Below are 21,870 nucleotides of genomic sequence, written 5' to 3' on the forward strand. Positions count from 1 at the left end.
TTTTTTTTTTTTTTTTTTTGGTACAAGGCCTGGTACTGCCTGGAATGAGCTCAATAAACAGTGAAATGAATGAGTTACTTCCTGGATGTTGGAGGAAGGGCCCTGTATGGTCTCTAAAGGGAACACCCCAGACTCATCCTATCACCATTCTCTAAGTTTTATTGCTGCTGTCAGTTTTACCAGAACTTGTGACTGGAATTGACTAATAAGGTTTAAAAGTCTATTGAACTCTAAGCCCACTGAAGAATTGATTGCTTAACTTTATCTATGTAAGTTTTATAGTTGAGAAACCGGAGCAGAGTGTCAGTTGCACCATTTTCTTGCTCTCTGAAACATCTTCATTGCTGTAGCAACAGGAACCAAAATATTTTAATCCAACAAATTGGTTTCTTTCTGAGAGTACACAGAAGCTTCCAATTGTCAAATTAGTTTCCATTGTCTTTTTGAACTATGAGAAGGGCTCCTGGGCAGTTTTACACAATTATAAAAGTTAAATTTAAGGTTTAGTTTTAAACAAAAAACAGAGTAAACTCATGGTTTAGCCATGAAGAATTTAATGTTCATAGCTGACATGTATGTGTGTTTGTCTGTGTGTTTAATAAAAAGATATCCTATAATAAGTCTCTTTTTTTAATAATCTCCTTCCATAAATATAGTTACTCCTGTCCATGGTAAGGAAAATACACCGATTTTAGAATATGGCAGGTTGATGAAAGTGTCAAAGAAGTTGAGATAAGTATAGTCATTTAAATTAACAGGGGATATGGAGCAAAGAAGACCCTGGTTATCCTTATGACACACCCTAGGAGGCCCAATCCAGAATGGCCCTGGGGCCCTGCAGAGGTGGCAAGGGAAGGCACAGCATTATCTCAGGGGGCAACTGTGATCGGGTACCCATAGGGATTTGAACAAAGAAAAAACATGGGACACTGAAGGCCAAATCCTTACAACTACATAAAACGTTTATCAGGGATTAGCATTGCACCAGAAAGGTGAATCAGACTCAATTAGTTTAGTAAATTGTGTAGCTCCCACAAAAACTTTTAAGTCATCTTAATTTTTTCTATCTTCATTGAAGAAACTATCCACATAGAGATTTAACTCTCCATGTCAATTGTGTAGACAGTCAACAGTATAGAAATTATACTGTATCTCCTGGCAACTTCTCATTAGAGAATGGCATTTTATTATTTCACAAACCTTGTTAAGCGCAGATCCATGGCTTTGTGGATTATTTGGACATACATAATTTGCATGACTCATGGCAATTTACAAGTTTACCTCTGGCTCTCATTCTAAAGCCCCTCTGGCTGCTGATTTTACTTACTAACAATAGAAAGAACCACGACCACACAATCAAATAAATTCCAGCCATTGGTGAAGTAGTACTGCCTCAAAGCAAAGATTTTGATGAGACACTCTATTGTAAAGATAACCACAAAGGCCAGGTTGAGATGCTCAAGGTTGGTTTCCATGTCTTCAGATTGGTCCGCTGATTCAGCCATCATGCTAATCATGTTTAGGACAATGAGACTTATGATGAGGATGTCAAAGACCTGGCCTGTGACTAGGTCGAACACGAGACCTTGACATTTGTTCTGAGGGGGAGAAAAAGAAATCATAGATTATTTCAAGTTGTAAGAATGAAATCACGTACATAAAAAAGGCACATGAAGACAATAGAATGCATTCTCTTTTACAAATAAAGCAGTTTCTTGAAAAAGGCACAGATACTTGTTAAAAGACAAGAAATCCTTGTAGATTCCCAGTAGTGTCTGACATATTTTCCTTTAAATTTTATTATGTAATTGGTTATAAGCTGCTTAGGCTTATACAATTTTTATTAACAACATAGTTCTGATGTGATGGATGATGTTGTTTTGCTGAAAGAAAGTAGCTCATGTTGGGTTTCAGAAGAAAAAGAAGCTTACTCTCCATATTTCATCTGTTTCTGTAATTTGACTTCAGTCATATTAATGCAGAGAATACCAGTTTATGTAAGTGTGTTGGATAAAATAGAATTAACTTCTCTAAGGCTCTGACTACCAGTTCAGAATAAGCAGACCTTACACTTAACCAAAACTCTGTATTTAGGTAATTCTTGAATGCCAATTTTCTCATTCTTGTTTACTTGAGGATAAGGCTAGATAAATGGGACTATGACTCAACGATTACTAAAAATGGAAACATAAAAATAGATTATTTCATATTATTACTGATGGCAAACTTACACATTGGCTTGTGAATGGATGGCCATACCATTGATTAGTGAGCATGTACTAATTGCTTTGGCACAGGTTCCAACCCAAGTTAGCATGCTTAATCTACCATGGGCATTGAAATGATGCAGTTATTCCACTAGTTTCTTAGTGTAACTGCTGTAAAGCACTATTTTGGTCTCTACTGGGTGGAAACACATACTTAAACACATACTCAGACACTGAAATTGTGTAGGAGTTTTTGACTATAAACTGGTTGTTTTAGAATATACATATATTTTATATTATCATCTAATCAAAGTATGCATACACAATTCTATTTAGAATACATCTAAAGATTGGTTGTGATAATCTAGAGATTACCCAAGGATCTGTGTGGTAACCCAGGCTTGTGGGGATAACTGTGGAGAAAGAGTTAACAGATTTAAACCTTATAAATTTAAGAGTTAATTTAAGTTCATAGATTTAAGAGCTAACATGGAGGTAGGAGCAAGAGGAATCAAAGACTATTTGACTGTAGTGAAAGCTGAGGCTCTCATGTCTGTTCGGTGGAGCCATTCAACTAGCTGGAGAACACAAAGGATGAGCAGTTTTGCAGGCAGGTGATGAGCTCTGTCCTGAGCATGTCCAATGGGACATCCAAGGACCATGGGGCAGGTGCAGGTGTGGGTTTGGAGTTGAGGTGCAGAAGCTGGACAACAAGTATGCGGTTCAATGGCATCAGTATTGATGTGAATTGAAACCATGAGAGTAAATGATACCACTCAGTACAGCAAGGGTGGTGAGAAGAAACACAGGAGGGACAGCATCGGAGGGACACTATGCTTAAATTTGTGTCTTTCAAATCATGAGCTGACAGCCCTAAGCCTTTTATCAAGGAGCTTGGAGAAGATATGTGAAAGTCAAATGCAATCCCTATGTAGGAATACATCTGAGAAGCCAAAAAGGACCTAGGAGAAAAGATACTTTTAAGAGTGTTCTATGGGGAAGCAGAATGAGGGGCAAGAATAAAGATCCACTTCTTTAGTTCAGCTCTAACATTTAGACAAATGGAGGTTAAGGGTATAAATGATCTAAAACAGTAATGATGCAAAAGCCTTCTTTGTCAGTCTATGTCACTTCAGCACGTATACTGACTCCTCCATCTCAGTATGATTTTTAACCCAAGTAAGCATTCCTCTGTGGATGCTTCAGAAGAAATAGAAAATTATTCCAGATCCCTTGCACTATTGCTCAAAATGAAAAGCATCCCTTCTCAAGCTTAAAAAAGTTGAATTCCCCTGTCCCAGCATACAATAGCTAGTCATTTGTTCCCAAAGTCAGAAGATAATATTTAGATTTCAGAGATTTAAAAAACCTCTAGGAAGGTAAGGCGCTCTGGTGGTGTAGTGGATAAGGCATTTGGCTACTAAGCAGAAGGTCAGGAGTTCAAATCCACCAGCTGCTCCATGGAAGGAAGATGGGGCCACCTACTTCTGTAAAGATTTACAGCCTCAGAAACCCAGTGGGGGTCACTGTGAGTTGGAATCAGCTCATTGGCAGTGAGTTTTGTTTGAGGTTTTTTTTTCCTCTCTAGGAGGTAAAGTTGAGGGTAAAAGGTTAGCAGCTGACTGGAAGTCTTAGCCCACACTCAGGGACACCTGGGGAGGTGACACTGGATCTATCTCCTGCAGCACTGCTCTCTGGAATGCAGGAAGTTAAGATGAAGGAGTTAACTGGTGACATTAGACTTGGTGATCAGAATTGTTCACTGTGGAAACTTGATTGGCAAGTCGTAGTTGCACTGGGAGGGCTGCAACTGAGCACCTACCCCAGAGGAACCATGTGACAAATGTCGTAAAAGATAGGTAAGGAATGGAATTGACAATCCATGCCAACTTCAAGTTCATCCACTGTTGCCAAACATGCCTTGTGCAGTGGAGGAATGTAGAAGCTGCCTCTGTGATGTTACAGCTTCTGTTTGGCTGTGTGCTGCAGTGCTCACTTCAAATCTTTAGGAAGTAAACTGGTCAATATGAAGGAACACATTGAGCCTCATGAGTCTTGTAGTTCATTCCTAACCTAGGACCAGCTGGTATTGAGTCAGTGGCTGTGTGAATGCACATGTAAACAAAAATTCCTTGTCTTTTTTGTTAGCTCAAGTTCAAATGAGAATTTCAAAATGAAATTAGTACTAGAAATGAGATTGGGCACTTAAAAGCTAGATTTGACTTAGGTAAACTGAAGTCCCACAGACTGTTGGCATATTAAACTTTCCCAATTACAATGTTATCATTAATTTCTGGTCAAAAATCCTGCATTGTATACAGGACAAATTCTAAACAGTTTGCCCTGATATTTATAAACATTTTTAGTGCAATACAAATATCTATACTACTAGGATACACTATCATCTGTGCCCTAAAACATATTCTTTCATTCAACAAATAATTACTGAGAATACATTATATACTATTTTATATTATTCTGAGTGTTGGAAATCCAGTAGTGAATTAAACATGCCTTAGGCATGTAACTGCTAACCAGAGGGCTGGCGGTTCAAACAGCCACTCCTCAGAAGGAAGGTTGGGCAATCTACTTCCATAATGATACTGCCTTGGAAATCCAACGAGGGGTAGACTATGAGTCAGGTCTGACTCAAGGGCAGTGAGTTGGGTTTAGAGTTTGGTAGATTACGGTGGGAGCCCTGATGGCACAGTGGTTAAGCGCTCGGCCGCTAACCTTAAGGTCAGTGTTTTGAACCCACCAGCCGCTCCACAGCAGAAAGATATGGTAGTCTCCTTCCATAAAGATTTACAGCCTTTGAAACTCTACAGGACAGTTCTACTCTGTACTATAGTTTCACTCAAAGTCGCAATCAACTTGAAGATAATGGGTGGTGGTGGTGGTGGTGAATCACATTGGATCTCCTGTCCCAAATGAAAATCTTAAAACCCTTTAAATGAGTCAGATCTCAAAGCCCTCTTCCATACTGTTTTCCCAACTTTTCAGCCCCCACTGACCCTCCCTGCCCTGAAAGCCTTTCAAACTCAGTTGTCAGGGATATCAACTACAACTGTTGTGCTACTTTAGAATCTAATATTCTCAAATGTCTACACAGCGTCCCAGCTCCTCATATAGACTGCAAGCACAGAGCAGCACTGGCTGACACTTTGATATTGCCCTTAGTACCTTAAAGTTGGATGCATGGAAAACAGGAGTCAACCAACCCAGGTGCACAGGCCAATTCTGGCCCATAGCTATTGTATAGCCCATGAACTAAGAATGATCCTCACAGTTATAGTGATTGGAAAAATTCAAAAGAGGAATATTATTTTGTGATATGTGAAAAATATATGAAATCCAAATTTCAGTATCCATAAAAAATTTTTATTGGAACACAGCCCTGTCCATTCACTTACGTATTGTCTACAGCTGTTTTTGTAGCATGATGATAAAAGGACATGGGTCTTGGTTTTCTAGTGCTGCTACACTACAAAGGGATGGCTTTAACAAGCAAGAACTTATTCTCCTACTCTTTAGGAGGCTAACAGTCCAAATCCAGAGTGCCAGCTCTAGGGGCTGGGTGAAGGCCCTTCAACCTTGGGCTTCAGCTCTGCCTCTTATTCCAGGCCCCTGGAGCTGGAGACTTCTATCTCAGCCAGCTGCTGGCTACTGAGGCTGACAAATGCAAGGTCAGCAAGTAGAATGGCACAATCCCAAAATCAACAGGCCCGTGGCAGACCACTAGTTCAAGTCCAGGAACAATCCCAAGATTGGCAGGCAACACAGCAGGCCACTGAGATGAAGACTCGGCCAAATGTAGGATCCAGATGTGCCAAAAAGCTAGAGACCTTCCTCAAAAGTTCTCCTTATACAATGGAAGCAGACCACTCCCCAAAGGCAGCTACTTAGCTGCTCACAGCAGATTCCATCATGAAAATGATTAAAATCTCATCATGGGGAATAACTAGATCCAGATGCCTAGCCACTCAAAACCATGGTCCAGCCAAGTTAACACATAACTTTAACTATCACACCACATAACCCACAAAGCCTAAAATAATTACTATCTTGTCCTTTACTGAAAAAATTTGCTGACTGCTGATGCAGAAATTTTATCAAAAATACTTGTGAAGTACAAATGAGAATGCATGATGTCAACCTCACACCAGAAACTTCTGGCAAAAATATCACACATATATTTTACATTTTGGCAACATGAAGTTCAAACAAACTGCTATGTTTACATCCCTGCAGTGAATGTATCCTCCGCACTCCCTGTGTGCTCACTAAAAAGCAATTGAAAGTTGTTGCCCAAGGTCTTACTGTTGAATTAGATTGTCTTCTTTCCCTAAGGACATGAGAATTACCAGTACATTTGGGTTTTTTTTTTTTTTTTTTTTTTTGAGTTCTTAGATAGTGTCTGTGAATTCAAAGAATAAAGGAGATTGCAGAAATCTAGGTTCCTCATTACTTAATCAATCAGTCATAATGTAAGCAATTAGAATTACTCAATTGCTCTCACCAGAGGCCTTGGAATGGGTTTTTGAGGTTTTTTGGATCCCAGTTTTTTCATTGCATTGTAGTATTTCTTCTGTTCTTCTGTCATAAAAATGTCTTGGCCACCTAGGTATATGGAGAATATGGGAGATAATTACTTCCATAGTTTTTGTTTTTTGAGATGAGTTCTGAATATTTGGAAATCGTTTTAAAGTTATATTACATTTTACCACTGCCATCCACTTGGAAGGGATGTAGGAGATCCTGCATAAAGAGGGAGAACAATGTGGTACAAAACTCAAAATCATTTGGAGGCAAAAAAAAAAAAAAAAAAAGAAGGTGGGGACCAGGTTTGCTGGTCCAATAGAGCCTGGTGTAACCACTGAGACTATGGCCCCTAGCTGCCCTTCAGGTCTGGAATTGAACCCACAACTGTGGTTTCCAGCCAAACAAAGTACAGGCATGTGAGTTAAATATTTACCTCAAGTAGATACACGCCCTGGAGAGAACAATCATGGGAGAAGGAAGGGCTGCTTATGCACAGGGAGATAGCTCAGAGTGCAGAAGAGTATGAAGGGATGGACACTGGGAGGAGGTAACTATGGGGAGGAAGTGGGAGGGGAGCTGCTGCATTGTAAATTTTGGTCAATGACATGAGACAAAGTATATGTGAACTGCTGTATGAAAAGTGAATTTACTCTGTAAATCTTTACCCAAATCCTAATAAAAAAAAAAAAGTTATATTACATTTTTATTAACAATTCTTAAAATTTTAATGAAAAGTGAAAGGGTCTGGACTCTAGAGAGGGCTAAAAGGAAATAGAGTTTTAATCAAGGAATGAAGAGAAATAAGATTACTTTTGTCAGTTAAACTTCACTTTTTATAATACAAACAAAGGTTACACATTTTTTGCAAACATCTATGGAATCTTTACAAGCATATGGACAAACGTCTCATAAAATACTAAATTAAATTCTCCTAAATAATGAATAGATCAAACAATACAACAAAGTTTCATAATCCTTGTTTGAAGTCATTCTCAGGGGATTAAAAAAAGGGGGGGCTGTTAAATGTTTTCACTTCTAAGCAAGAAAGAATGAAAAAAAAAGAACTAGGATTTTAATTTCTGGAAATTGAAGGACAAATTATCTAGAAACACTGGATAAAACAAAACAGAATTTCTTTTAAAGTATAACTGAGTTTCCATGATCTGCAAATCAAAAAATATTTTTTAATAAAATAAAATAAAAAATAAAGTAGTAAATTAGCCCTGAAGTCATGGCTGGCCTAAAGACATTTGCTAATACCTATAAATTAGACTTTTGAAAGATCTTAGCTTTTAAAACCCTATGGAATAGTTCTACTGTGCAACACATGGTATTGCCATGAGTCAGAACTGATTTGACAACAACTGGATATAAAACAGACTCTTGGATTTTAAAAACCACAAAGGGGTCGGGATCAAAGGCAGTGGCCTAATGTGAATGGAAGGGAAGGTTTGGAGTCTCAATCTACACTACCTCTATGGACCAAAAATAGCAGCCTTAGAAGTTAACCTCATTATTTTGAGATGTGCAGTGGTAACAGTGCTTTCAATAATCATGTTCATCATGATAGTATTAATAATGTTGTTCTGAGACTGTTTTGGGTGTTTGTGGGATGAAGAAAATGAGTAATTGTGGAAATTTTTAATTCTATCATCTCCAGTGCCCTCGATACTAGATTTCTCAGTGTGGAAAAGAAAAGATGCAGTCATTCCAGAGAACAAGAAAGCTCTCAAATGGGAAGATCTTATTTGAGTCCTGATTTTGAAAAGAGAAACTGAAAACCTTATAGTCCTGAATCTGAGTGATCAGTATGTGTATTTCCACATACGTATTTCCTTGAATTCATGAATTTGAAGTAGCTTTGTCCACTAAATAGCCTAAAAATGATGACCAAGATTGTGGTCTCAGAAAACCATTTCCCACTAAGGAAACCAGCACTCCTTAGAGAAATGGCTGATTTCCTGATCTGGGTCAGGAAAGATATTGCCCAATCCTGGGACACCTTGTTACTCCAGAGAACAAGGAAGCTCTGAAATGGGAGGATCTTATTTGAGTCCTGATTTGGAAAAAAACAAAAACAAAACACCTTTAATATAAACAAATAAGTACTTAAAAATTAAAAATCTGGGAAATCTGAATATTGACTGGGTCTTTAGTGATATTAGGAATTTGCATTAATTGTTTTTTGTAGGTGTGATAATAGAATTGTGGTTATGTTTTAAAAAGAGATATTTTATAAGAAATACTTGATGCAATGTTGTGATGTCTATGATTTGCTATTAAAAAAAAGATCTGGTGTCAGAGTTGGATAAAGGCACAGAGGACAAAAAGACTTTCTTAAGCCAATAAATGCTGTGCTGGGTGATGGGTAGTTTAGGTTTGTGCTCTATAGTCTTGTGCATGTTTAAAATTTCCAAAATGAAAACGAAAAAAACAAAATAAAACAAAACAAAAATGTGCTGTGGACTGATCAAAATAGGAATTTCAAATATAAGCCCAAATATAAAATCACAAGGGCTGACATCCAAACTGCAGGGATTGATTGCAATCAAGTTGCATATTACAGAGGTGACTCTAACTAGCACACTCCTGAGTAGTGGCAATGATATAGTTGCATGAGGACAGTGAATGACTTCCCCAGCAGACTTTAAGAAGGCTAGTCAGTATCCAGGTGCATTGCAGATGGATTACAAGAGTCCAACAGGAAAAAAGAAAATAAAGAGCCATAAAACAATTAGGAAAACCCCCCTTTGTAAATACAATACTGAGTTGTCAATGAAAGCAAACATGGGTATAGGGACGGATAGATGGGTGAACAAGCTAAACAATTATGTATGTCTAAATGGAGAGTGTATCCAAGATCATATACAGGGTTGGCAGACAATGGGCCTCTCGAAGAGTATGAAGGGATGGACACTGGGAGGAGGTAACTATGGGGAGGAAGTGGGAGGGGAGCTGCTGCATTGTAAATTTTGGTCAATGACATGAGACAAAGTATATGTGAACTGCTGTATGAAAAGTGAATTTACTCTGTAAATCTTCACCCAAATCCTAATAAAAAAAAAAAACCAATTAGGAAAACCATAGGTGAATATTTAGTTTCCTGAGGATTGAGAAATGCCTTCAGGATATTAATGCAAGAGAAGAAGCCGAAAAGGACAGGATTGGCAGTTTGATGCCATAAAAATCCTAAATGTCTACAAGTCAGAAACATCCTTACAAACATCTAAGAAGCAAGTCATGAACTGGATTTGCTACCTAAAAACATGTGTGAAAATGATGATAATTCCATTTTAAAAAGCTTCCACTACAGGTGATGGGAAGAGTTTGGAAACACATAGCATAGTGCCTAAGGCACTTGACTACTAACCAAAAGGCTGGCGGTTCAAACCCATCAGCCACTCCTTGGAAGGAAGGTGGGCAATCTACTTCTGTAGTGATACTGCCTTGAAAACTCAGGGAGGGGTCGCTATGAGTCAGGTCTGACTCAATGAAAAATAACAACAACAACAACAGTAGTGATGGTCATACAACATGATAAATGTAATGAAGTCACTGAACTATACATGAGAAAAAGTTGAAATGGCAAATATTTTGTTATATGTATTTAACCCCCAAACCAAACCTACTGACATTGAGTTGATTCTGATTCATTTTGACCCTATGAAACAGAGTAGAACTGCCTCACAGAGTTTCCAAGCCTGTAATCTTTATGGAAGCAGACTGCCACATCTTTCTCCCATAGAGCAGCTGGGGGGTTCAATCCGCCAACCTTTTGGTTAGCAGCTGAGCACTTATTCACTGCACCACCAGCGCTCCTATATATACTGACCACAACAAAAAAATCAAAATAAAAATATTTTTTAAAATGTACAAAGAATATAAGAAATTAATTCTTAAGGGAAAAATGCTAACTAGGTCATCAACCTGTGAAAAAATGTGTTATCTTACTAATGATCAAATAAATGAAAATAAAATAATGAGATAACATTAAACTAGAAAAGGTAATAAAAGTTTTAACATTCTGAATAATAAGAACAGAATAAACAGACATTCCCATCTCCTGCAGGAGAATACTCAGCATAGCATTTTTTTTTTAAATTTATTTTTCCTTATTGTGATGTGGGTGAAGATTTACAGAGCAAATTCACTTCCCATACAGCAGTTCACATACACTGTGTCTCATGACATTGACCACAGTTTACCACAATGCAACAGCTCCCCTCCTACCTCCTCCCCCCAGTTACCTCTTCCCAGTGTCCATCCCTCCATGGGCTCCTGCCCCTTGAGCTGTCTCCCTATGCATAAGCAGCCCTTCTTTCTCCCATGATTGTCCTCTCCAAGGAGTGTATCTACTTGAGGTAAATGTTCAACTCATATGCCTGTCTTTTGTTTGGCTGGAAACCACAGGTGTGGGTTCAATTCCAGACCCGAAAGGCAGCTAGGGGCCATAGTCTCAGTGGTTCCACCAGGCTCTACTGGACCAGCAAACCTGGTCCCCCCCTGCCTTTTTTCCCTCCAAATGATTTTGAGTTTTGTTCCACATTGTTCTCCCTCTCTACCAGCATAGCATTTCTGGAAGGTAATTTGACAACACATTTTTAATGCCTTAAATATTTTAATTCTAGGAATTGATCCTGAGGAAATAATCAGAGATGCACAGAAAGAGTTTCAAGAATGGTCATGATTGTTTTAGAAGAGCAAGGAATGTGAAAACTACCTAAATGTTCAAAAAGAGAGGAAGATTATGACAAACTGTGGTTTATCTATAACATGGGATATAATTCATCCCTGAAAACCCTTATATCAGAAATGATTTCATGATAAGGACTCATAACTAACAGAGTCAAGCTACAAAACTGAAAATATAGAGAGTGTAATCCCAACTGTAAGCAATGTTTGGTTAGAAAGAAAGTGGGAGGAATGGTATCAAAATAATAAGAGAGGCATTGCAGAAAGATTTATCCTGTGGTTTGCTGATGGGTAACTTAAATTTTCTTTGTATCTTCCTTTGTTTTCCAAATGTAGTGCAAAGCTTCTATGGATTTTAGGATCAGAAAAACAAACATCTGTCTATTGTAACATAGGAAAAAATTCTCCCTAACATTGCCTCTTCCCCAACCATCTTTCCAAGTAGGCTTTATAGTTCTACTAAGGCTTAGGTGTTGGGGGTTAGGACCCATGTTTGCTAAAAGAGAATGTATATATATTTTTAACTCAAAGTACACTTGAACAGTTGTTAAAATATGAGTACTAAGCAGTTGTACTCTGCTCACATGGAGTTGCAATGAGTCAAAATGGACTCTAGCAGGACTAACAACAACATGTACTTAAATTACCTCCCATGAAAGAAATTATTTAAGTTGATGGAAAGTTCAGCTTTTAAGAAAAACCCCTTTTCAACGTGTCATAAATATTAATTCTAGTGGGTTCAATTACTATCAGGCTTAATATTGACAGTAACAATGTCTATAAGAGAGTGAGACAGAGACAGAGAATAAAACAATGATTGGGTAAAAACCCAAGTGTTCTCAAGTCCCTTTCAGCCTCATCTTTGAGAATCTTCCCCAGGTTGAGGCTTTGCTCTCATGCAGATGGTAAAGGCTACTTTGCACAACAATCTAGACCAGAATAACATTCCATTCTTTGGAGAGCAGAGATGAAATTACCCAGTCAGGACAACCCACATATACTTATCTTTTTCTGTTGTTGGTTGAAGTTGTCAATAATAACACCAATAAATAGATTCAGAGTGAAGAATGAGCCAAAGATGATAAAAACTACGAAGTACAGATACATGTATTTATTTGCTTCAAACTTTGGCTGTTCCTCTGCCTGTTAGGATTTTTTAAAATGAGAGACAAGAACAATTACTAGGGGTGAAGGAAAACAAAAACAAAAACAAAAACAAAAACCTCAACTGCCTTATCTAGAAGACCAAAATGTTTCTCAGCAACAGTATTAACTACCCAGCCTCTCCCACACAGCCCCATGGCCTCTAGAAGGATTTGTTTTTCAGTGTCCCCTAGCTCAGCTTGCAGGGGGTGAGAGGACTAGGCTTTTTCTTTTAAACTGTGGAGAGAGGGGTGTGGGACAGTCACACGTGTCCCTTATAAAGGTCTCTAGGATCTCTATGTGGAAAAGTAAATAAAGGAGGCCAGATGGAAGCAAGAACACTAGAGAAGAGGCAAGTTCACCTCAGGCAGGGATGACTGATCCACCAACTCTTGCTGAATTACCGCAACCTTTATATTCCCACTGTTCTATCTCATCTGTAGTTATGTCTTATTCACTGTTATTCTTAGTGCCTAGCATATCTTTAAAAAGGAGCTCTGGTGGTATAGTATTTAAAGCATTCCACTGCTAACCAAAAGGCTGGCAATTCAAACCCATCAGCTACTTTGTGGAAGAATGAGGAGGCAGTCTGTTTCTGTAAAGATTTACAGCCTTAGAAACCCTATGGGGCAATTTGACTCTATCCTATAGGGTCGCTATGAGTTGGAATCAAACCAATGGCAGTGGGTTTGATTTTTTCGTTTTAGCACACCTTCACAGGTACCTGGGTGGCACAGCAGTCTGTGCTCTAACTGAACTCTAACAGTTTGCACTCGGCTGCTAACTGAAAGGTTGCAAGTTGGAACCTAGCCAGTGGCACCACAAATGAAACACCTGGCAATTTTCTCACGTAAAAATTACAGCCAAGGAAACCCTGTGGAGTTCACTTCTACACTGTAACACAGGGGTTGCCATGAGCCAGAATCTACCTAACAGCAAGGGTTTTGCATACCCTCTGACATGTAGATTCTCAATACACATTGAGTGAACACATGAATGAATGATCAAGTGCCAGAATGGGTACAAATTGATTACAACCAAGTTCTCCCAGGTCAGGGTTGTCAAAAGCATCTGAGATCCCTTTCGTCCAAGGTCTTCACATTGTCACATTGTCATTTTGGTGGAAGTGATGGGAGGATTTCCTTTCTCCTTCCCCTGATCTTGTTCAAAGATAGAGCTGAGTGTTGATGGGTCTGTCATCTGTTGAATGTATTTATGATACCTGTTATTCAACACCTACCATATATACCGGGAGCTCTGGTGGCTTAGTGCCTAAGGCATTTGACTGCTAACCATTGATTACTAACTGGCACTTCAAACCCACCAGCCACTCCTTGGAAGGAAGATTGGACAATCTACTTCCGTAGTGATACTGATTTTGAAACCCAAGGAGGGGTTGCTATGAGTCAGATCAGACTTCACTGCAGTGAGTAGTTAGTTTACCATATATACTAGTTAATTAAGGTAAGAAATGGAGATATTATTTTTCTCTTTTGTCCTGAGGATCTTAGTCTCAGTTGACTGAGGTATCCATTTTTTTTTCCTTTGAGCAAAGAGTAGGCATTATAACAGAAACAGTGTAGCTGAAAGAAAGAATTAATATCCAACATCTTACATTTAAAATAAGATTATGCAGTGGGATAATAGTCTTGTAAACTAGGCTACTGTCTTGAGATATAAAAACCAAAAAACCAAACTCATGGCTATCGAGTTGGTTCCGATTCATAGCGACCCCCCTTGGGTTTCCAAGGTTGTTTCACTACAGAAGTAGATTGCCCAACCTTCCTTCTGAGGAGTGGCTAATGGGTTTGAACTGCCAGCCTTCTGGTTAGCAGTCAAGTTCCTTAGGACTATGCTATAGGTGTGTCTAAATTCTTTTATGTCCCTCTTTGATATATCAACAGCTTGGAGAGATAGAGTAATAAGGTTAAGACAGGAATAGAAGAAAACAAAAGCTCACCTAATTTGTCCCTAGGAAGAAGAAACAGAGACAGAGAAGATCAGAGACTTGAGACGTGTATCCTGATTTTACTTATTTGGGTCTATAGTGATTTGAGGGGAACACGGAGGGTTTGTGTTCCATTTCTGTTTTTTTCTGGAAGGAAATGGCTGTGCTGGGAAGGCCTGAGATATATTGGTTAAGCAGGTTTAGTTAGGAGTGTGGAGTACCACAAGCTCTTGAACTTCCCTCAGTTTCCACCATGTGGCCTGGGCAAGGAACCGATAGCCAGGGTAAAAAAAAGCCTGCATTTGAGGCCAGGAGGAATTGTTCATGGTTTTACCAGTCACAGCTTCGGTATTTGAAACCAGCAGGATGCTCTGTGACTACACAGACAAGGGTCATCGTGCTAGAAGCCAGATTACATCTGCAGGACAAGCATCAGGGAAGGGACCCTCCACACACTTCCTTCCACCTATCACTCATTCTGGGAGCATATGTGAGCCACATACTTCTCCCATACATTTAGTAAGTCCTCCTCCCCATCCTTCAACTCCACGTCAAGGCAGATGGATGCCTAAGGCAAACTCGGGTGAAAATCATGTACTCAAAAAGTAAAAGAAATGAACACATTAATAATTTTAAGATATTTCTTTTGTTGTAAATTACCTCTACTATTTCTATATCACTGTTCATATACCTCTCACTAGTAGCTCCCATGTATCAAACACTTAAGATGTGCCAGAAATCAACTCTACAGATTCTCAAACAAACAACACACACCCACATATTACAATATGAGAAAATTAGCAATCCTGGTTCTATCCCTGATACAACCATTTGTTCATTGATTGCTTTAGGCAACTCCCTTTCTTTATCCCTCAGTTTTCCCAATTGGGAAATGGAAATGGATGAGATTATTCAGTATTCTTCCAACACTTTAAAGCCATGATCGCTTTCTAGATTAGCTAGAAATTCAACAGTTGGCAATCACCAGAAACTCCTTTAGTCTCTGGAGAGCCTGGGCCATGGAAGGGTCTCTCTTGCTCAGTTTTAGTCCAGTCTTAAGGTTTTCCCATAGTCAAGGGTAAGTTCCCTTTGAAACTTGGCTTCTGCCTGTCCATTCATTTGAAGAAGAGGTGTTGTTGGGTGCTGTTGAGTAGTTTCCAACTCATAGTGACCCTATGCACAGCAGAACGAAACATTGCCCAGTCCTGAGCCAGCTCCATGATTCTTGCTATACTTGAGCCCATCACTGCTGCCACAGTGTCAATCCATCCGTTTGAGGGCTTTCCCCTCTTTCATCGACTCTCCACCTTACCAAGCATGACATCCTTCTCCAGGGAATGGTCCCTTCTGACAACATAACTAAAGAATGTGAAACGAAGTCTGGCCATTCTCACCTCTAAGGGGCATTCTGGCTATACTTCCTCCACGACAGACCTGTTAGTTCTTCTAGCAGTCCATGGTACTTTCAGCATTCTTCACTAACACCACAGCTCAAAAGCATCAATTCTTTTTCAGTCTTCCTTATTCAATGTCCAGCTCTCACGTGCATATGAGACGATTGAAAATACCATAGCTTGTGTCAGGCACACCTTACTCCTCAAGGAGACATCTTTGCCCTTCAGCACTTGAAAGAGGTCCTTTGCAGCCAATTTGCCCAGTGCTATACATCGTCTGATGTCCTGACTGCTGCTTCCATTGGCATCGATTGTAGAACCAAGTAATGGGAAGCTTTTGACAATTTCAATCTTTTCTCCATTTATCGTAATGTTGCTTATAGGATCAGTTGTGAAGATTTTTGTTTTCTTTATATTGAGATGTAATCCATACTACAGACTGTATTCTTCAATCTTCATCAGTAAGTACTTCAAGTCATCCTCACTTTCAGCAAGCAAAGTTGTGTCGCCAGTGTATCACAGATTGTTAATGATTCTTCCTCCAATCCTAATGCCATGTTCTTCTTCATATAGTCCAGCTTCTTGGATTATTTGCTCAGCATTCAGATTGAATAAGTATGGTGAAAGGAAACAACCCTGACACACTCCCTTCTTGATTTTAAACCATGTAGTGTTCCCTTTTTCTGTTCAAATGACAGCCTCCTGGTCTATGTACCAGGTTCCTCATGACTACAATTAAGTGTTCCGGAATTCCCATTCTTCTCAATGTTATCCATAATTTGTTATGATCTACACAATCAAATCCTTTTGCATAGCCAATAAAACACAAGTAAACATCTTTCTGGTATTCTTTGCTTCAAGCCAAGATCCATCTGACATCAGTAATGATATCCTTCATTCCATGTCCTCTTCCAAATCCAGCTTGCATGTCTGGAAGTTCTCTGTCAATATACTGCTGCAACTGTTTTTGAATTATCTTCAGTAAGATTTTACTTGCATGTAATATTAATGATATTGTTCGATAATTTCCATATTCTGTGCGATCACCTTTCTTTGGAATGGGTACAAATATGGATCTCTTCTATTCAGTTGGCCAGGTAGCTGTCTTCCAAATCTCTTGGCATAACCAAGTGAATGCCTCCAGCAGGGCATCCATTTGTTGAAACATCTCAATGAGTAGTCCATCAATTCCTGGAACCTTGTTTGCTCTTCACCAATTCTTTCAGTGCAGCTTCAACTTCTTCCTTCAGTACCACTGGTTCTAGATCATATGTCACCCCCTGAAATGGATGAAAATCGACCAGTTCTTTTCAGTACAGTAACAGTGTATTCCTTCCATCTTCTTTTGATGCTTCCTGCATCATTCAACATTTTTCCCATAGAATCTTTCAATATTGCAACTTAAGGCTTAAATATTTTCCTCAGTTCTTTTAGCTTGAGAAATGCTGAACGTGTTCTTCCCTTTTGGTTTTCTAACTCCAGGTCTTTGCACATTTCATTATAGTAATTGGCTTTGTCGGCTCGGGCTGCTCTTTGAAACCTTCTGTTTAGCTCTTTTATCTTGTCATTTCTTCCATTTGTGAAGGCAAGGCTAGGCCCCAAGTCCCCTGGAGCCAGGAAAGGGAGGGAGCAGGTGAGGCTGGGGACCTGCAGAACAGCAGGATATCCAGGTAAAAAGGAGCAGGAGGCAAGTTAGGCCCCTAGCCCCCTAGAGCCAGGAAAGGGAGGGAGTAGGAGAGGCCTGGGACCTCCGGAACGGTATGATATCCAGGTAAAGTGGAGGGAGGAAAGGCTAGGCTCCAAGTCCCCTGGAGCCAGGAAAGGGAGAGAGCGGCCAGGGACCACAAAGTGGCAGGTTCCAGGTAGGAATTAGGTAAGGGGAGAGTGCAGAGTTTTCTAACAGCTAAGGAAGACAAACTTGTCTGTCAGTTTGTTATCCTGCGGGGCTTGCACATTGCTGTGAGGCTTGAGGCTGTGCCACTGGTGTTTCAGACGCCAGCAGAGATGCACGTGATGCACAGGTTTCAATGCAGCTTACAGACTAAGACAGACTAGGAAGAAGGAAGAGGCCATCCACTTCTCAAAAACTGGCCAGGGAAAACCTTATGAATAGCAGAGAAGAAAAGGTGAGATAGAGGAAAATCAAGGCCCCTGTGATTTTGTTGCTTCTGGCCCCATCTCTTACGTGAGTGGTTTCTCCTTGGTCTTCATGGAGAAAGTAGATTGGACTCTGCAGTATGCTAAGGTGGCAGATTCTTACTGGAAGATGCATAAGTACCTTTTAAATTGAGCAATGTTTTTTCATGGTGTCTTGTTTCAAAGAAACAAAGATGAGAAATTCTGGCCACTGGAACTATGATGTAGGAAACTCTGGACTGTCCATGATATACCTGATTTGACCTCAGCACTATGTAATAGGGTGAAACACAGACTCACCCCTCTGGAATCAACAGCTGCATACATAATTTCTGTCCAACCCTTAAATGTTGCCTGCAATAAAAGCAAAGAAATAAGAACATAATTGTACACTTGCTGTCAACAGACACACGCCATGCAATGCAAATAAGGCCCAGTGGGGAGACGTATTTAAGATGATGTTTTACCCTTCCAGGACAGAAAGTCCAAATGAAAGAACAGTGAAAGGTTGCTTAAGGATGGGGTGTCTTGTATTTTTTCCTCTTCTACTTCATTTGCACAAGATAAAAATTTAAAAAAACAAAAAAAATTTACACCTCAGAAAATTATTAGAGATCGTGTGGACCAGTTGTTTTGTTCTCCTGATTAAGTTTTGTCTCCTGTTTCCTGATGCCACATCTGTTTGCACGGTATGTGCAAGACCTGGGTACTATGGTTTGACCTGGAGCTGGCTTCCAACAAGGAACCATATTTAATGGATGATCTGGCATCTTCGGCCCCTTCCCTCTCTGTCTGAGGTCTGGAAAGCAAGATGCCATGGAGGACAAGGTGAGATGTATAGCCCTTCAAAGGGATATCACTTGGAGACTGGCGCTCAGTAAACAATAAATTTGGAGATACTCGGGACAATTCTAGAAGGCATTGGCTCCCATATAAGGATTATCTCAATGGAGTTGCTGCATTGTTATTACCTGAAAAATTGTTTATAGTTCTTTTAAGTTTGCTCTCCTCAGGGTAAAAACACATGCCAAGAACACTTACCACTTGCAGCAGGGCGAGGTAAGCCATTCCCACATTGTCAAAATTGACTTCCAGGTTGACCCAGAAAAAATTTTCATTCTCACATTGGCTTCGGTTTGCAATTCTTTCATAATCTATAACTGCGTTCCTATCTGTTCCATTGATGCATCTTCCAAATTTTCCAGAAAATATGTTTACTCCCAGAATACAAAATGTAAGCCAGAAAATGAGGCAGACAAGCAAAACATTCAGAATGGCAGGTATGGCACCTATGAGAGCATTGACCACCACCTTGAAGAAACAAAATGGAAGAAAAACACTCCAAGAAGCAGGTAAGAGTCACCAAGCTCTTGATCTCCCCAGGCTGCGTCCACTGTGTGATGCTGGATTTCTTCAAGCCATGCCTTCATTCTCCACACTCTGTCCTCACCCCTTCTCTCAGCTTGATGAGTCATGTGTTTCCTTTCTATTGCCACTTAGAATAACTGGAGAATTGTCCTCTAGTGATGGACTTATGAGATTCCTGCCTTAGGATTCTGAGGGGAAGGCAGAGCCTATCTTGGCTCTTTTACGGTAGAGACTACAGACTTAGACTTCTCTCCAGAGAGCTCTCAAATTGTAAGCACTGGGCTGAGTGGGAAGGAGCCCAGGAAAATCTTGGCAATTTAAAGAAACCCAAGCCTGAGAGAACTAATATCCTTCCTTTGCTAGCTGAGCTTTCTCCTATCCACCTGAAGAACTTACCTTCATTCCTTCAAACTGGGACAATGCTCGAAGAGGCCTCAGGGCTCGCAGAGTCCGGAAGGATTTTAATTCCTTTAAGTTGGAGAGACTTATCACAGAGACCTGCCAGGAGAAAAAGCCACAGGTAGTACCTGACAGCATGCCCAAGGAAGCTGACAGGGGATTCAGAGTCGTCATTCTGAGAAGGCAGGCATATTATGTCCATGTAGTCTAACCCGACAGAGCTTGCTAGAAGACTGTCAGATAGTGCTGGAAGGGAGAGGGCAGGTGAAGAGTCCATTTGACTGTCTGGCAAAGCTACAATCCATAAAGGTGAGAATGATGCATTTGCTTTACTTATTTAATAAAAGATAAAGAAAGAACTGTTCTATATTAAAGTAAAGCAAGGAAATGTGATAATTAAGTGCAATGTGGAATACTGGATTGAATCCTGACTGAGGAGGGAAATTAGCTATAAAGGATCTTACTGTGACAATTTGACAAAATTTGAAAATGGATTGTCAATTTTAGTATTGATGCAATGTTGAATTTTCAAATTTTGAGAATTCTTGTAATTATGTGAAAGAATGCCCTTGTTCTTAGGAAACACACTGAAATGTTTAGGGACAAGGGGGCATGATGTCTGCAACTTGATTTAAAATAGTTTAGAAAAAAGCAGAGAAACAAAAAGCAAAGAAAGTGGGGTGAAATGTTAAAAACTGGTGAGTATGCAAAGAGAATACAATGTGTTCTTTTATACTGTGTTTTGCAACTTTTCTGGAAGTCTAAAGTTATATCAAAATAAAAAGAAGTAATAAATTGGTTGCTAATATTTCCCCTTACTCAAATAACTCCTTTTTGGGGAATTAAATGCAATTTTCTCTCCCAACATACTTCTCCCCAGAAAGACAGGGTTGAGGTTTGGAAAGCTCTGTGTTGTTGCTGCTAGGTGCTCTATAAGCATACTAAGTTAAAACAATATGCTGAGCTTAAGTCAAAGACTGCTTTTTCCAGATGTTCAGCCATTTTTATTGTTATAAAGAGTATTCAGAGGATTGACTTGGAAGGGGAGTTGTTCAGCTGTACGGGAAGGGAATGTTGATATTCAACATCAGAGTTCATTACCTAAAAATATCCCACACTAACTCTTCCAACTCCACTGCCCTAATAAAATATTTTCAAGTTAAGAGAGTTAATACGAGAGTATATCAAGATTTAAAAATTTGTAATTAATTTTTTAAAGAAATAACTTTGTTGTTGTTGTTGTTATGTGCCGTCGAGTCATACCGACTCATAGCGACCCCTCCTTGGGTTTCCGAGGCAGTATCACTACGGAAGTAGGATTGCCCAACCTTCCTTCCGAGGAGTGGCTGGTGGGTTTGAACCGCCAGTCGTCTGGTTAGCAGGCAAGTGTCTTAGCCACTATGCTACCAGAGCTCCCAAGAAATAACTATCAATTCAAAAAAAACATTTATCTGATGATTTTAATAGAATTTGTTGTTGCTGTTGTGTGCCATCGAGTTGGCCCCGACTCATAGTGACCCCTCCTTGGGTTTCTGAGGTGGTATCACTACGGAAGTAGATTACCCCATCTTCCTTCAGAGGAGTGGCTGGTGGGTTTGAACCTCCAGCCTTCTGGTTAGCAGTCAAGCGCCTTAGCCACTATGCTACCAGAGAATATTAGTTTTCAAATAAGCATTTTGTAAAAGTATTGCTTGTTGGGAGAGTTATTAAAGCAGTTTTTCCACAAATACTCCTTCTGCCTTGGTCCTAGCCAGGGGGAAGAGGATAGCAAAGCTCGGCAGTTCTTCTGGTTTTCCAAAATCACTACTATCATTGCTGGGGAAGAAGTTTTCCCAGAAGGACATCATACACCTTTTCACTGGGAACTTCATTCCCAGTTTCTGTGACACCAAGTTAGGAGGACAGATGAGATATTGAGACATAAAAAAAAAAAATCCACATTCTTTCCCATTCTATCTTACTCATCAGGTTGAGAAGTCTTTGAATTCCTCAGATAAAAAAAGTTAGTCATTATGTATTTTTAAATGAATGGCTGGATACA

General features: G+C 39.6%; 1 protein-coding gene across 1 annotated transcript in view; it reads right to left on the reverse strand.

Annotated features, from left to right (window-relative positions):
* SCN11A (sodium voltage-gated channel alpha subunit 11) overlaps positions 1-21,870 on the reverse strand; it is a 141,026-nt gene that overhangs the window by 3,640 nt on the left and 115,516 nt on the right. Inside the window, exons 20-25 of the mRNA XM_007945722.2 lie at positions 19,827-19,928; positions 19,104-19,373; positions 18,363-18,416; positions 12,443-12,584; positions 6,727-6,827; positions 1,328-1,598 (exon numbers count right to left, since the gene is read on the reverse strand). Of these exons, the coding sequence (XP_007943913.2) occupies positions 1,328-1,598; positions 6,727-6,827; positions 12,443-12,584; positions 18,363-18,416; positions 19,104-19,373; positions 19,827-19,928 (940 nt within the window). The remainder of the gene's footprint in view (positions 1-1,327; positions 1,599-6,726; positions 6,828-12,442; positions 12,585-18,362; positions 18,417-19,103; positions 19,374-19,826; positions 19,929-21,870) is intronic.

Source organism: Orycteropus afer, unplaced genomic scaffold (genome assembly GCF_000298275.1).
Source record: "Orycteropus afer afer isolate SDZICR_OR568_19922 unplaced genomic scaffold, OryAfe1.0 scaffold00142, whole genome shotgun sequence".
NCBI classification, from domain to species: Eukaryota; Metazoa; Chordata; class Mammalia; order Tubulidentata; family Orycteropodidae; genus Orycteropus; species Orycteropus afer.